Source organism: Manis javanica, chromosome 2 (genome assembly GCF_040802235.1).
Source record: "Manis javanica isolate MJ-LG chromosome 2, MJ_LKY, whole genome shotgun sequence".
Taxonomy (NCBI): Eukaryota; Metazoa; Chordata; class Mammalia; order Pholidota; family Manidae; genus Manis; species Manis javanica.
The window spans coordinates 13,762,944-13,780,035 of NC_133157.1; the positions used below are offsets into that span (position 1 = coordinate 13,762,944).

Below are 17,092 nucleotides of genomic sequence, written 5' to 3' on the forward strand. Positions count from 1 at the left end.
TGTGTTTGTAATAGCATACAAAGTGAGTTAAATTAGTCTGTTAGATAGTAAGGGAATTACCCTTGAACCTTTGGTAACCACAAATCTAAAGCCTGCAATGGCAATAAGTACATACCTATAGATAATCATCCTAAAGGTAAATGGTCTGAATATATCAAACAAAAGACATAGAGTCACTGAATGGATAAAAAAAAAGACCTGTCTATATGCTGCCTGTAAGAGACTCACTTCAAATCCAAAGACATACACAGACTAAAGGTTGAGAGATGAAAAAAGATATTTCATGCAAATAATAGGGAGAAAAAAGTAGAAGTTGCAGTACTTGTATTAGACAAAATAGACTTCAAAACAAAGAAAGTAACAAGAGACAAAGAAGGACATTACATAATGATAAAGGGGTCAGTTCAGCAAGAGGATATACCCATTATAAATATCTATGCACCCAACACAGGAGCACCTGAGTACATGAAACAAATACTAACAATTAAAAGGTGAAATAGAATGCAATGCATTCATGCTAGGAGACTTCAACACTCCACTATAGGAGACTACTCACTCCGAAGGACAGATCAACCAGACAGAAAATAAGTAAGAAGATAGAGGCACTGAACAGTACATTAGAGCAGATGGACCTAATGGACATCTACAGAATACTCCATCCAAAAGCAACAGGATACACATTCTTCTCAAGAGCACATGGAACATTTTAAAGAATTGATCAAATACTAGGCCACAAAAAGAGCCTCAGTAAATTCAAAAAGATTGAAATTGTACCAGTCAGCTTCTCAGACCACAAAGGTATGAAACTAGAAATAAATTATACAAAGAAAATGAGAAAACCCATAAACACATGGAGGCTTAACAACATGCTCCTAAATAATCAATGGATCAATGACCAAATAAAAACAGAGATCAAACAATATATGGAGACAAATAACAATAATTCAACACCACAAAATCTATGAGTCTCAGCGAAGGCCGTGCTAAGAGGGAAGTACATTACAATACAGGCCTGCCTCAGGAAAGAAGAACAATCCCTTATGAATAAACTCATAATTAACGAAACTAGAAAAAGAAGAATAAATGAGGCCCACAGTCAGTGGGAGGAAGGACATAATAAAGATTAGAGCAGAAATAAATAAAATTGAGAAGAATAAAACAAAAGAATCAATGAAAGCAGGAGCTGGTTCTTCAAGAAAATAAACAAAATAGATAAACCCTTAGGCAGACATATCAAGAAAAAAAGAGAGTCTACACATATAAACAGAATCAGAAATGAGAAAGGAAAAATCTTTCTCTGCAGAAATACAAAGAATTATGAGAGAATACTATGAAAAATTATATGGTAACAAACTAGATAACCTAGAAGAAATGCAAAACTTTCTAGAAAAATACGACCTTCCAAGGCTGACCCAGGAAGAAACAGAAAATCTGAACAGACCAATTACCAGCAAGGAAATTGAATTGGTAATCAAAAAACTACCAAAGAACAAATTCCCTAGACCTGATGATTACACTGTGAAATTTTATCAAGCATTTAGTGAAGACCTAATACCCATCATCCTTAAAGTTTTCCAAAAAGTAGATGGTGGAATAGTCCCAAACTTGTTCTACAAGGCCAGCATCACTCAATATCAAAACCAGGCAAAGGCACCACAATAAAGAAAACTACAGAACAATATCCCTGATGAACATAGATGCAAAAATACTCAACAAAATATTAGCAAACTGAATTCGAATATACATCAGAAAGATTATCCATCATGATCAAGTAGGATTTATTGCAGGGATGCAAGGATGGTACAACATTCGAAAATCCATTAACATCATCCACCACATCAACAGAAAGAAGGTCAAAAACCACATGATCATCTCCATAGATGCTGAAAAAGCATTCGACAAAATTCAACATCCGTTCATGATAAAAACTCTCAACAAAATGGGTATAGAGGGAAAGTACCTCAACATAATAAAAGCCATATATGACAAACCCACAGTCAACATCATACTGAACAGCGAGAAGCTGAAATCCTTTCCTTTAAGATTGGGAACAAGACAAGGATGCCACTGTCCCCACTTTTATTCAACATAGTTCTGGAGGTCCTAGCCATGGCAATCACACAACATGAAAATAAAAGCATTCAGACTGGCAAGGAAGAAGTTAAACTCTCCCTGTTTGCAGATGACATGCTATTGTACATAAAAAACCCTAAAGACTCTACTCCAAAAGTACTAGATGTAATATCTGAATTCAGCAAAGCTGAAGGATACAAAATTAATACACGGAAATATGTTGCATTTCACACTAATGATGAACTAGCAGAAAGAGAAATCAGTAAAACAATTCCATTCACAATTGCATCAAAAGAATAAAATACCTAGGAATAAACCTAACCAAGGAAGTGAAAGACCTATACCCTGTAAACTACAAGACACTCATGAGAGAAATTAAAAAGATACCAATAAATGGAAACACATCTCATGCTCATGGATAGGAAGAATTAATATTATCAAAATGGCCATCCTGCCTAAAGCAATCTACAAATTCAATGCAGTCCCTATCAAAATACCAACAGCATTCTTCAATGAACTAGAGCAAATAGTTCTAAAATTCATTGGAATCACAGAAGACCCCAAACAGCCAAAGGAATCCTGAGGAGGAAGAATAAAGTGGGCGGGATTATGCTCCCCGACTTCAAGCTCTATTACAAAGCCACAGTAATCAAGACAATTTGGTACTGGCACAAGAACAGACCCATAGGCCAATGGAATAGACCAGAGAGCCCAGATATAAACCCAAGCATATATGGTCAATTAATATATGATAAAGGAGCCGCGGATATACAATGGGGAAATGACAGCCTCTTCACCAACTGGTGTTGGCAAAACTGAACAGCTACATGCAATAGAATGAAACTGGATTGTTGTCTAACCCCATACACAAAAGTAAACTCAAAATGGATCAAAGACTTGAATGTAAGTCATGAAACCGTAAAACTCTTAGAAGAAAACTTGGGCAAAAATCTCTTGAATATAAATAAACAGGAGCAACTTTTTCCTGAACACATCTCCTCAGGAAGGGAAACAAAATAAAAAATGAACAAATGGGACTACATCATGCTAAAAAGCTTCTGTACAGCAAAGGACATTATCAACAGAACAAAAAGGCATCCTACAATATGGGAGAATATATTTGTAAATGGCATATCTGACAGGGTTAACATCCAAAATATATAACAAATTCACATGCCTCAACACCCAAAACACAAATAACTATTCAAAAACGGGCAGAGGATATGAACAGACACTTCTCCAAAAAAGAGATTCAGACAGCCAACAGGCACATGAGAAGATGCTCCACATTGCTAATTATCAGGGAAATGCAAATTAAAACCACAATAAGGTATCACCTCACACCAGTTAGGATGGCCAAAATCGAAAAGACTAGGAACAACAAATGCTGGCAAGGATGCGGAGAAAGGGGAACCCTCCTACCCTGCTGGTGGGAATGTAAGCTAGTTCAACCATTGTGGAAAGCAGTATGGAGGTTCCTCAAAAAACTAAAAATAGAAATACTATTTGACCTGAGAATTCCACTCCTAGGAATTTACCCAAAGAATATAACTTGTCAGATTCAAAAAGACCTATGCACCCCTATGTTAATTGCAGCACTTTTTACAATAGCCAAGATATGGAAGCAACCTAAGTGTCCATCAGTAGATGAATGGATAAAGAAGATGTTGTACATATACACAATGGAATACTATTCAGCCAAAAGAAACAAATCCTATCATTTGTAACAACGTGGGTGGAGCTAGAGGGTATTATGTTCAGTGAAATAAGTCAGGCAGAGAAAGACAAATACCAAAAGATTTCCCTCATTGGTGCAATATAACAACGAAGCGAAACTGAAGGAACAAAATAGCAGCAGACCCACAGACTCCAACAAGGGAGTAGGGGTTACCAAAGGGGAGGAGTGTGTTGGGTGGGTGGGGAGGAAGGGAGGGAAAAGGGGATTGTGGGGTATCATGATTAGTGCACAATGGGATATGGGGTGTACTCAATAAGGGTGAATGTAGTGACCACATTGTTTTTCTTGTGAAATCTTTGTAAGAATGTATATCAATGATACCTTAATAATAATAAAAAAAAGATTATAAAAAATAATAAAAAATAATAATAATAAATAAAATAAAAAAAAGATTATAAAAAATAATAAAAAAAATAATAAAAAATAATATCAATACCACCTTAATTTTTAAAAAATTAAATAAATAATAATAAAAAAAAGCAAGCAAACCCCAAATCTCTATACATTAGGAAAGATTTCAAGGAAAATTACTCAAAATCTTAAGGACAGATTTCTTAGGGTGACTTTTTTTTCTTCTTACTACTCTCCTTTATTTTTCTAGATTTTCTTCATTGAGTACATATTTCCCTTAAAATGGTAGTAGGGGGCTATTTTTTAAACTAGATCTTTATGTTCATATACCATACTTCTTTTTAAGGACTCAAGGTGGTGTCCTGTATTCACTGTGTCTGACAGTTAGTAATGTGACTGCAGCAGCTCAAGTGAGTTGACCACTCCTTCATTCCTCAATGACTTTCTTCACTTTAGGATATCACACTTTCCTTGTTTCTTCTCAGTCAGCTCAGCTAGATCTTCCTCTGTTCAAATGTAAGCACGGGAGTGCCTTGAGAAAGCTAAGTCTTTGTTGTTTGTCTTCTCCAACTATTCTCCCTAAGTGATCTCATTTAGTCCCTTGCATTTCATTTAAGTGTCATCTCCATATATGCTGATTACCAAATTTATATTTCTTTCTTGAGCTTCACTCACAGACCTAACAGTTCACTTGGTATCTTTACTGAATGCTTTAATTGGCTTCCTAACCCTAACACACCCAAGACAACTCGTTATTCTACCCTCTAAGCCAAGCTTGCTATACTCTGAGCATTCTTCATTTTGGTGACTGGCATCATTCAGCCAGTTGTCAGTCCAAAACCTCAAGAGTCATACTTGATTCCTTTCTTTTCCTTACTGCGAAAATCTAATCCATCAGCAAGTTCTATCAGCCCAACATTCAAATACACCCTGAATGTGATTAGTGTTCATGACGTTTGTTGTTTTCATCCTTGTCCAAGCTACTGTCATTTCTCTGAGCCATTTTGACTTTCTCTCATCTGATCTGTCTGCCCTAATCTTTTCTCTAATCCCCCCACCCCTACCCCACCCAAGTCCTGTCTCCATTTAGTAACCAGAATGAGCTTCTAAAAATGTAAAAACCAAATCACGTCATTCCCATGATTGAACCCTCCAGTGGCTTCCCATCCCTCTTGGAATAAAATGCAAACTTCTTTCCATGGCCTACATGACTTTACAATTTTTGGCTCCTGCCTCCCTTTCTCTCCAACTTGTCTCCTGTTCCTTTCTGCCTTTGTTCACTCAGACGTGGCTTTCTTTCTCTTTGACAGGGTAACGCTGCCTTCTGTCTTGGAGAGAGGATCAGTCATTTCTTCCTACAACAAAGTACACTGCTCTATTTCTGACAGGTTTATATATAAACTTTGAAACAGCAAAATAAAAAAGGAAAAGGCTTTTTACAGGTGGTGATTTATGATTTCAAAGCTTATCACTGAATTGGTTGGAAAGGGGCCTTGCATTCTTTTATTTGACCAGTTATTGTCTTGGTTACCCTACCAAATGTTGTGATGCTTAGCCAAGGATCATGAGATCATCTTCAAGAAACACTCATTCCTTTTTTTTTTTTAATGGTGATCTCCTTGGCCATCTTTCAGCAAAGAGAATGTGATTTTTAAGGCAGTATTGTTATTTGGGAGATTCCAAGCAAAGCATAATGAATAAAACTAAACTTCAGCTAACTTTTATATGTCATTTATTATAAAAGAAAGATCCTCAAATTTGATATTAAGAAGAACTTAGACCTCATCTAGTTGAGTTTTCTTAAGTTTAATGAGGAAACTAAACCAGAGAGAGAAAACATGTCATATTGAATAGTTTTTCACCCTTTGAAATATTCACATTACATTAAATCATTAGCCAAGGAATTATTAACCCATTTTACAGATTGGAAAAGTAAAACTCAGAGAAGCTACTTATTGAAGGTCACATAGCTGGTAAGAGGTTCAGCTGAGAATGGAACTCAGATGTGACAGTAAATACCATGCCATTTTTCATACGCTATGCTGCTCTCAGAGAGAAGGTGTAAGCTGTTAGAAGAGCAAATTCACATTACTTCCTACTGTGTATGGATTTTAAAGGTCATGATCCTTGTTTTTATTTAAGTATTAGATTTAAAAATCAATCTTCAAGTTTCTACATGAGATATTTTTTAATTGCTTGACTTTTTGAAACATTTTACAGTATTCATGTAATATACATTATGGTGTATTCATTTTATAATTTGAAAAAAGCCAAGACAATAAAAATAAAAGTGATAGTGTTACTAGCAGACAACTAGAATGGGGTCCTCAGTACTTGTCCTTGCATATGTAAAGAATTTACCACTGAGACTTAGGAGTATGCAAACAATCAGTGCACTTTATTAGAGAAGTGAGGAAACAGAAACACACTGATAGGCCAAGGTGGGCTGCTCAAGAGAGAGTCAGCACTGAGAAGAATCAGGGTGGCTCCTATTATGAGGAGTGAAACTGTTCATTCATCAGTTATTCGGTCACCTAGCATGAGTAGGGAGGGTTTCAATTAGCATATGTGTAGTTGGATTACATACACGTATGTTGCAATGTCATCTCAGGTAGCATTAGCATATGAAACCTCCACCCAGGGGTGGGAAATTTAGTATATAATGAGAAAAAGTCAACTACCCAACACCAAATTTACTTTATGCACGTGTCACAAGTTGTGTCTTGGCCCACTGATTATCTCCAGAGGGTCTCCAAACCTAAAACTGGTGGCTATAAAACTTGTTAAAACAATAGGTTGACATGAAAAACAAGACGTACTGAGTCACATGGCACTTTGTCAAGACTTAGGTATGTGAGGTTGGACTGGACTTTCCATTTTTTCCCCTACCTATCTCAACACATGCATAGCAGAGACAATTTGAGAATTAAAGGGGAAAATACTGAAAGGATGGCTGCCCCTCACAACTATTGTTAGCATTTTGGTGTATTATGTCTGAACTGCCTTTGATTTATTAATTTTCTTTTTCTATAACTGTGTTCAAGGTGAATGCTATTTTAAAAGCAATGTAGAGTGATGAGTTTTATTGTTATACATGTTTTCATTTTTACATTTGAGTAAAGTTTTCATATTTATTTTTGAGAATATATATTTACCATGTAGGATTATTTTTTTTCTTATTGCAAGGTATGGCATAAAACATAGAAATAAATTATTCTGGAAAAAATTTTAAATATTCTAATATAAATGATTTAAGAAAGTGAAATTATATTGTGATAAACACAAAGCTTGGGATCTTATCTAGAATATCAAATAATAAGCATGTAGGCCCAGTAGCACTGTAGGAGAAAAGTATTAAAAGTATATATATTTACCATTCTTTAATGAGACTTCTTAACATGATCTTTCTTGCCACATTAGTCATATGCAAATGACATATTATTGAAACACCTATTTCTCCAACCATCTACATTTTGATATAGAACTATTAACTTTTTTGAGGTACTTTTATATTAAAGTTTAGGACTTTATCAGAACTTCGTTTCTTAAAACTTATTTCCATTGGACATTTTTAGTAGGGGGAGGGACAGCAACTAGGAAGATTTACACATAATGCAGGTTTTGAGTTTTCCAACCTGTAGAATGCACTTTGACATTTAAGATTATTCTTTTTAGAGCCAAAACCTGCTTTTTCCTAATATGTATTTTCAGCTATTTTTATTGTCACAAACATACATAGCTAAGGAGGGATCAGAATAAAAGATCTGGAGAAAAATCAGTACATACTACTTTGTTATATATGTGCAAAATATCATTAACTTGATCAGGCCTTAAAAATTAGATGATTGGAAGTGATGATATTTACATGCAAGTTTAACTCCAAGTGTTCAGGTAATAAACTTTTAAAGATGTCTTTCTCAGTAAATTCATGGAGTTTCTGGGAACTGTGCTGTAACTCATTTCTTAAAAAATGAGATTCAACACATATGTTAATAACATTTTCATTTTTTTATTTCAAATCTTGCTCTAGTTGTCAGACCATTTTATTTCACAGCCTCATTCTCTCTTCCCTTTTTTGTAAATATTTCACTAGTAAGAAAAAATAAATAAAACTGTTTATGAATAGTTTGAACATTGAACTGTATTTAGCTTATCATATAAAATTTCATTGTCTTCTTAGATTTCCATATACAGTTTACTCACTTATTTCTTTAATAGTAGTTCTGAATGTCCCTTTGAATTTCTGTGGACCCCCCAAAAAGGAATGTAGATTATACTATACTTTTTCCTTTCCTGTTTTCAGATATTATGCCTCTTTGGTACCTGTAGAATATCCTTACTAATAGGGTACAAAAGGAGTATTACTATTATTAAACTCATAACTTTGCTTGCCTCCTTTTTCATTTTCTTTATTAGTTAATTGTTTTCATTTTTATTTTGAATTTTTAAATAGAAAAACGTATAGAAAATATTATAACAAACAACTTTGCATATACCCACAACTAGAATTAATAAATATTAACATTTTGGAATCTTGCTTAATATTTATCCATATGTGTATATAGTTGTATATTTGAAATACATAATTACAAATAAAGTTTTCTTCCCTAGTCAGAGATAAGCAGAGCATAACTTGCCCGTGCCCTCTCAGCTCACATTTAATTTTTGCCTTTATGTATATGTCTATATGCTTAGTGTATTGTTCCCATTTACTTAGTATTATTTAATGTGGGGTTTTTTTAATTTACAAAAAGAGTAAGTATTCTTCTGTATGTATTATTCTGTAATATGCTTTTTTTCAGCCATTGATGTTTTACAGATTTATACATATTCATGCATGTAGGTCTAGTTCACTTACTGAGCTAATTATCCTAACTATAAAAATACTACAATTTATCTGTTGTTCTTTTAATGAATCCTTAAATTGTTTTTGTTTTTTCTTTTTAAATATTTGGACTGCTTACAATATGCTACTCAGTCATTCAACAAGGATTTATTATGACTCATGTACCCAGCCTTTTTCTAAAGAGTTTACAATCTAGTAGGAGACATAGAATCTGTAGACCTGGATAGTATATATATAAAAAAAAGAGGTAGAAACTGAACTCTGTCCAATCCCTACTAGGTAACTTTTTCTAGTTAAGTAGTTTGGTCTTCTGGCTGCATGTGTGATTTTACTTCAAGCTACTCTGCTTTCAGAGTAAATCTTTAACTTCTTAAAATAATTTGCTTCCTTTAGGTGCTTGTTTAAACTGCCAGGAAAACAGCAAAGGCGATCACTGTGAAGAATGCAAAGAGGGGTACTACCAGAGTCCTGATGTCACTGGAGAATGTCTTCGCTGCCCTTGTTCATTAGTGACATCTACAGGCAGTTGCATCATAAGTAAGGCCTTTCTCCAAATCTTCATTTTTAAAGGAAAAATCAGTCAATCAGTTATCAATAGGTATAACGCATGTTGATAAAGTTCTTGATGCTTTAGTGAAAGGGAATTATAAAAATAGCAAAGGTTTTCCTTTCTAAGGATTTACAATCAAATTCCTATACATGTGTGATATGAGACTTGAGGAAAGGATAAGGAGTTTTTGTTAAAATCATATTTTATTCCACCTGTCATAACTAGAGAGGAAGGAATAAAAAATTATGAAATAATAATCCATTACAATTATTCAGACTCCTTATATGAACATATTTCTTTTGTACTCTATCTAAATAAGCTCTCTGGATGGCCCAATCATTTTCACTATGAACTGGACAATCAATAAATAAAGTGCAGATCATCAATTTGATATCATGTGTCTTAAGTTTGAGAGGAGATAGTAGGGAGGGTTTATAAACCATTTTGAGGACTAGTAGTTGTTTTGCATTTTTAATTGTAGCTTGAGACTGTACTAAATTATTTGGTGTTCTCTCTCTTTTAGAACTGGGTGAATTGGAACCTAAATGTGTCCAGTGTAAAGATGGTTACACAGGCCAGAACTGCAATAAGTGTGAAAATGGCTATTACAATTCTGACAGCATCTGTATAAAATGCCAATGTCATGGCCACGTGGACCCAATGAAAACTCCTAAGATTTGCAAGCCCGAGAGTGGTGAGTGCATCAACTGCCTCCATAACACCACTGGGTTTTGGTGTGAGAACTGCTTAGAAGGTTATGTTCGAGACCTCGAGGAAAATTGCATCAAGAAAGGTAAAACTTCACCTAAGGTTGTAAACTTAATATCTGAGCCTAGCAGTGAAAATTTCAGGACAGCTGCCTTTAACTTTATAAAATCTTCCAATCCCACGAGAGGAGTTTTCTGGAAATAGATTGTGATAAATATTTCCCTAAAGGGATTGCCTTCTTTCCTACTGCTCTCCTGATACTCCAAAGTCAACTCCCAAAATTTGAGGACCAAGACAAAGTCATTGCAGTATTCTCACATTTTCTCTTCATCTATTTTTATTTTTATGTTAATAATTTAAAGGTCCTATCATTTCTTTTATCCTTTGCTTCCTGTATTCTCATCACTTCCAGTGACCATCAACAGTCTTTTTCAGTAGGGACCTATAATCTGGTTAGAAGTTCTAGCTGAGAAACAGTAGTTGCTTCTAGCATCTGTCCTAACTTTGGGCTGAAGTTTTCCCATGTGTGATGGAGGGAATAGTAGTAATATTCCTTTTGACTTAAAAAAAAAAGTTATTCATATGGCAAAGTGTTTCTTACAGGAATGTTCAATAAGGGTTTAGGTAAAAATTAATGATCAGAGGTTCAGGACAAGTTAGGGCTATTCAAGCTTTACTAGGTCTCAGAGAGATTAGACCATAGTCTTACGAAAACCACTCTTACTCTGCCAGATGCTGAATACTGGGCTGATGGACAGTTGGGTCTGTGGCAAATGTCATCCTCCTGCCCTGCTCTGGATGCCCTTATTCTGTTGGATCAGGTGGAAGGACTCTCTTTGAACCCTATCACTGACCTGGAGATTGTCACTCAGTTCTCTTTCCCATTTAGAGGCATACTTTGCCCATACTTAGCTGACAGGACTGTGATGATTTTTCTTATTAGTTATTAGATAATGTAAAACATGCCTCTTTTTAGGATAGATTAATGTGACTGGCTTGGGAGTGATGAATTATAGTGCTATTAGTAATCATTCTGTTGAGTTCCTACTACATGCAAAGCCTACTATATAACAATTAAATGTGGTATTGTTGTATATAGCGTTTTCTCCTTTAAGCCTTCCCAAGAACTCTGCAAAGTAGACATTATTATTCCCATTTTACAGAAGAGGAACCTCGATTTTGAAAAGATTGACTCACTTATCTATAGCCACACAGTTCTGCTTGATTGCAAAGCCTTTGGTATATCCACTGAGCTATGTTGAATTAGAAGTACAAAGCATAGCACTTTAGTTATAAACAGCTATAATCAATACGAAAGAAGAATTACTACTCATGAAATCGAAGGCTGTTTTTTTCTCTTGATTGACATCAATTTTCAACATTTAAATTATGTTTTTCAGAAGTAATAAAAGTACTGTTTTTTCTAGTTTGTTTTTGCTCTATGAAGAGAATTTTACCTTTATGAAATGCCATCGGACATGTTGAACTTATTTTAGTTCAAATGATTGTCACCTATCCCTGTCGCTTTTAACCAAGTGATTCAGAACTCACTAGTGACATATTTACTGCCTTTGCAGGAATTTGTATGAATCTCTCCAAGAGTACAGAAGGATGGAAAACTCCAACATACACAGAAATACATTTTGGAGAACAGCCATGGATGTAGTAATCTAGCTTGCTACACCCAGATTATTTTCACCCAGATTACATTTCTTTAAAAATTATTTTTAACTTGCATTACCTTAAAGCAGACTATCATGTCAACATCCCATATCAACTTCCACTCCCATGTGTATTTCTTTTGTTTCTTAAAACTAGATAATTTTGTCTTTTACATTTCATTCTCTGTTTTTATTTTCAGAAGTTATTGTTCCAACACCTGAAGGTTCTACCATTTTGGTTTCCAATGCCTCTTTGACCACATCAGTGCCCACCCCTGTTATAAATAGTACATTTGCCCCCACGACCCAGCAGACTATCTTTTCAGTGAGCTCTGCTGAGAACAGCACATCAGCCTTAGCTGATGTCTCATGGACCCAGTTTAACATCATCATTTTGACAGTCATCATCATTGTGGTGGTGCTGCTGATGGGATTTGTGGGGGCTGTATACATGTACCGGGAGTACCAAAACCGGAAGCTCAATGCCCCCTTTTGGACCATCGAGCTGAAAGAGGACAACATCAGTTTCAGCAGCTACCATGACAGCATTCCCAATGCAGATGTGTCAGGATTGCTGGAAGATGATGGCAATGAAGTGGCCCCCAATGGGCAACTGACCCTGACGACTCCCATACATAACTACAAAGCCTAAGGCGCTCGAACTCTTCTCCTGCATTGTTAGGCCACAGTGCTTACTGTGACAGTGTCAGCTCCTGGGCCAGACAAAGCCTGGGTGGAGCTCGCTGAGAAAGCAAAGGCATAGAGCGCAACTGGGATTTTCAGGCACCAATGAGTAATGCACTTAGCCTGTTCTTCTTGGTTTTTCCTATGAAGATCTGAAGCAGTCACTGTCAGGAAGGACTTGAAGTAAAGTATATTTTTGTACCAAACCACATGGGAGTATAGAAAGGCTGAACTCCACAGTGCAGCCCAAATCCACTGTTATCTCCATGTAGACTCCGGGGGAAGTGTCCACCACATCAGCGGAAACAGGACGATGGGAATGGAGGGGAGGACTGCTGGAAGGCTTCATCTCCATGCCCGAGACGCGGTTTTAAAGGAGGGTGAGGGATGATGGCCATCTCACTGCACTGAAAGACATCAGCAAGGAGGAGCTGATATCTGGGCTGTATCACAATAGGCAGTCTTGATTGTTTCTAGAATAGGGGCAGAAAAGTACCAATAAGATTTTTAGAAGCGCTTGATTTCTCCCTCCAGAATTCTTGCTCAATGATAGGATGAAAGCACAGGACAAGCTTCTAATCGTAGAGAGGGGAAGGCAGCATCAGGGAGCAGGAAGCTGCTGGTCCTCCTTAGGGTCTCAGTGTAAATGGGAAATTGTCTAAGAACAAGGAATATTCTTGCCTCTAGAGAAGTAATGTGTATATAGTTAATGCAGCATATCTGGTCAACATTGTATTTGTATCTATTTGTAAAAAATCATGTCATATTTTATCATCATCTAGAATTTATTTGTACAGTAGTTACTGGTGTTGTAAAAAGAAAATATGGGGGTTGGTTAAAATACTGTAAAATAGATGGCAATATTGCTAGAGCTGGGACTCTGGTGAGCATCATTCGTTTTTAGTCCCTCTTTGGACATTGTTGAAATTTATAAGAGGTTGAATGTTTCTAATCTTTCTTTCCCTCTCTCAACCCGAAAGTAGAGTTGTATGTTCTTTGACCTACTGTAGAGTCAAGCAATAGATTTTGAAATCAGTGATTCTTAAGCTGGGACACAGGCTGTGCTCTCCAAACTACTCACTGGATTAGATACTACCCACTATATATTCTATAGATTAATGTAGAATATACCCTCATTAAAAAATGGGTTTTTAAAAATGTAACAGATTGTCTTCCAAAGGAATTAGAAATATTTTAGTTCCAAAAGAAAAGCCATCATATCACTTGGGAACCCTTGTGTTCATACCTGTTATATTCTTCCCCCAGTTCAAAAAAGTCCCTCCTCCATTTGAACATAGCTTATCACTCATATGCCATGAGGTGTGTACCATCTCTCTGCAGTGCTTCAGTTCCCCTACCTTCTTGTCTGGTTTGAGAATGGGTCTGTAGTCGGGTGGGCATAGTTAGTGCCTGCTTCTACACAGTTATTTCCTAGAGACCATCTACTGTTGCTCTCATCTGTTATGATATTGACAGATTGTGAGTTAAACAGGCCAGGACAAGCAGCCAGAAGTCAAATATAGATATTTATTAGGAGGAACAGCAAACTGTCAAGTGGTTAGAAAAAATGCAAAAACTTACTAGACTGGAGAAATCCAAGTTGACAACTTTGCCTACTTCCCCAGAGAAAAACCTGGAATTTGGTCATCCCTCTGTAGGAGACCCCTAAATTGTTCTCAGGGTTCGGAGATGACGCTGGAGGACATGCAGGTAGATAATCTACTTTTGGTAACCTGAGATGCTGTGAATATTTAGCCATTGCTCATGAGAATGGAGGTTACATTATATGGTATTAAAGTAGTGAAAATTTCTATAGCCCTTTGCAGTTTGCAAAGCACCTTTCCATATGTGTGTCCTTTGTTTCTCACTATAGTCCCTGAGGCAGTAATTGTTGTCCCCATCTCATAGATGAGGTTAAGTGTCTTGTTTAAGGCAACACACTATGTCATTATTAGGCTTGGAATCAGGAATCTAGCTCTAAAGCACATGTTCTTTTAACTGGATCTAGTGCAGAAATGGCCTAGCCCCAGATACAAGAAGGCTGGAGGAGGAGGCCTGTCTGAATGTTTCTGGTTTTTGTGAGTATGAGGTGAAATCCGGGGCCACACAGCTGTGAAGGACTTCATGGAAAGAACACAGGAGGATTACTATCTGAAGCCAGTATTTGTGATGAGAAAACAAAACTACCAGTTTGCGCTTCATTTAAGTGAACTAATCCTCCCAAGCAAGGAGGGAAAACCTGCTTTCCCCAGCATCTGCCGCACATGTGTACACAGGCGGTGTACTGCGCAATTCCACGGAATTGTGAAAATGGACATACCTGCTTTCTGCCCAGATTACTGCCCCCTCAAAGTCAGGTTTTGAGAATGGTGAGAATAAACATCTGTTAAACAGAAGTTAGCCCACAGAGAAAGAATGAGCGTCTGCTGGGGATATCAGAGCCAAAACCAAGTTGTCTGGATTCTGGCCATGTAGAGATTCCTTGAAGCAGACTTTAAAAGGTATTGCAAAAATTGAATCACAAAGAATGTTTGCCTTTAAGTAGTTTATTAATTGCTCTTAGGCCATGTTCTTAATTTTTCCCAATGGAAAAAAACTGAGGTCTTAAAATTTGTTCTAAATAATATTCTTTAATCTCCCCTGTTTTTTGCTGGTAGAAACAATTTTGCTCTAAAATATAAATCAATCATGAGGTGATCTACCATTAAAATCAGACTAGAATAGTAGTATGGCACATATTATTCAATATTTATTCCTGTAAAGGCACGATCCCATGAACTATAGGGTTCAGCATCAGGAGCTCATCAGTCCTACAGAAATACTAATATGGGAAAAATTATGATCTAAGGATTAGAAATGTCTTTATTGTCAAACAAGATAAGACTAGTGTGAATCTATTGATAAATGACAGACATTGCTATTAAGTGGTACTTTTATATTCATTAATTTATATTAGTAAGCCTTTATGCATTTCTGACAGATGTCCTCGGTAGTGTTGTTAAATATGTTTGTCCTCCCTTACTTTCCCCTTCCTCCCTCCACCCTCAGGCTCCCAGGGGGTCTCTTTATTAATGGAATTTCTTCAGTTATAGAGAAAAATAATAAAAGTTAAACCTCATTTATACTAAGATCCTATGGACTTCATGTGTTCCTCTTAGGGATACCTGAATTTTAAGAGAACACAGCAGACATGGGATGGAAGGTGTTAAGATTTTGGGGGGAAAAGATTTGTAGAGGCATCCAATTATACAGCTCTTCTATAGCGCCAATATTCCCAGGAAGAGAGATCATTAAAGCAGCAGTCACTGCCCCACTAGTTCACTTTGGTCAGCTGAGTGCCTTCAGGACATTTAGCCTTTCTTGTGCTGCTTTGGAGGCAGAGAACTAAAGCAATAGCATGTCCTCCTGACAGCCTCAGCTGGGACTGGGCTATTAGATCATTCACCTTGGTCCTATGTTTTTTGTAGGACACATGGTGAACGTAACACTATTCTTAATGGACATTCCCTGGTTCTGATATTTTGAGGTATGTGGGTAGGAGTTGAATTTATATATCTCAAGTGAAGCTCTCTGATAAAAAGTTCAGAGAAGTAAAAACCAACCCAGTGGAACCTGTTTGCAGCCAAGAAAGCACCTCTGGTTTCATCCACAAGGAACATTTGGTGTGTTATGATCTTCTTGATAGGATGGAGTTTGGGAGCTAAAATGAGTTTGGTGTGTGCAGGGGAGTAATGGAAAGTTAGTGCAAGTTTTCTCTCTAACCCTGACCCCATGACTATGCCAAGGGGGAAAGCAGGAAGAACACACTGATTCATCCGAAGGAGTCAAATAGAAATCAAGTAGAATGAAGGTTATGGATCATTAAAATGTCAGTGGTTGAATGATGCTTTTTCAAAAGCAGTTGGGAATCTTTCTTACTTGTTACTTATGCATATGCAGTAACCATGACAGTGGCCCTAGAATGTGAGTCCAGGGCTTCATTCAGATCTAAGTCCAAAAGCTACATGGTTTAAAGTTTAGTTTTAATGCTAGGCATAAGCACTCTGTAATACATTAAATTTCAGCCCAAGCAATTAGGGAATGTCTCTGAAGCATTAAACTTGTATTTATGTCACTAAAATTTTAACACAAATTTTAAAAACATGGCTCATACATACGCTGTACTAAGCTTCATGATGCATTTCTAAATTTGTGTATGATTTGAATATATGAAAGAATTTATACAAGAGTGTTATTTAAAATTATTAAAAAATAAATGTATATAATTTGTACCTATTGTAGATTTGTTTTACTTTTTTATGTGGTCAGAATTTTCATGGAAGTCTTTTGATATACATCACAACCCATTTATTTTCAAACCACTTCAGGAAAATCTTTGAATTCTTCATTTATTGACCATTTTTCATTTTTCTTTCAAAGAATGGTTTCCACTTAGGAAAAAAAAAAGCCACATGAAGCTTCCCCTCTTAGGACAAAACTAA

General features: G+C 36.3%; 1 protein-coding gene across 2 annotated transcripts in view; it reads left to right on the forward strand.

Moving 5' to 3' along the window:
* The window catches only part of MEGF9 (multiple EGF like domains 9), an 88,639-nt gene extending 71,757 nt beyond the window's left edge, over window positions 1-16,882 (forward strand). The window contains exons 4-6 of one of the 2 annotated variants that reach the window (XM_017650577.3): window positions 9,402-9,545; window positions 10,082-10,252; window positions 12,128-16,882. In XM_017650577.3, the coding sequence (XP_017506066.3) occupies window positions 9,402-9,545; window positions 10,082-10,252; window positions 12,128-12,579 (767 nt within the window). In that variant the 3' untranslated portion in view covers window positions 12,580-16,882. Of the gene's footprint in view, window positions 1-9,401; window positions 9,546-10,081; window positions 10,352-12,127 lie in introns of both variants that reach the window. The other variant, XM_017650576.3, reaches the window with a different exon arrangement.
* Window positions 16,883-17,092: the final 210 nt, after the last annotated feature.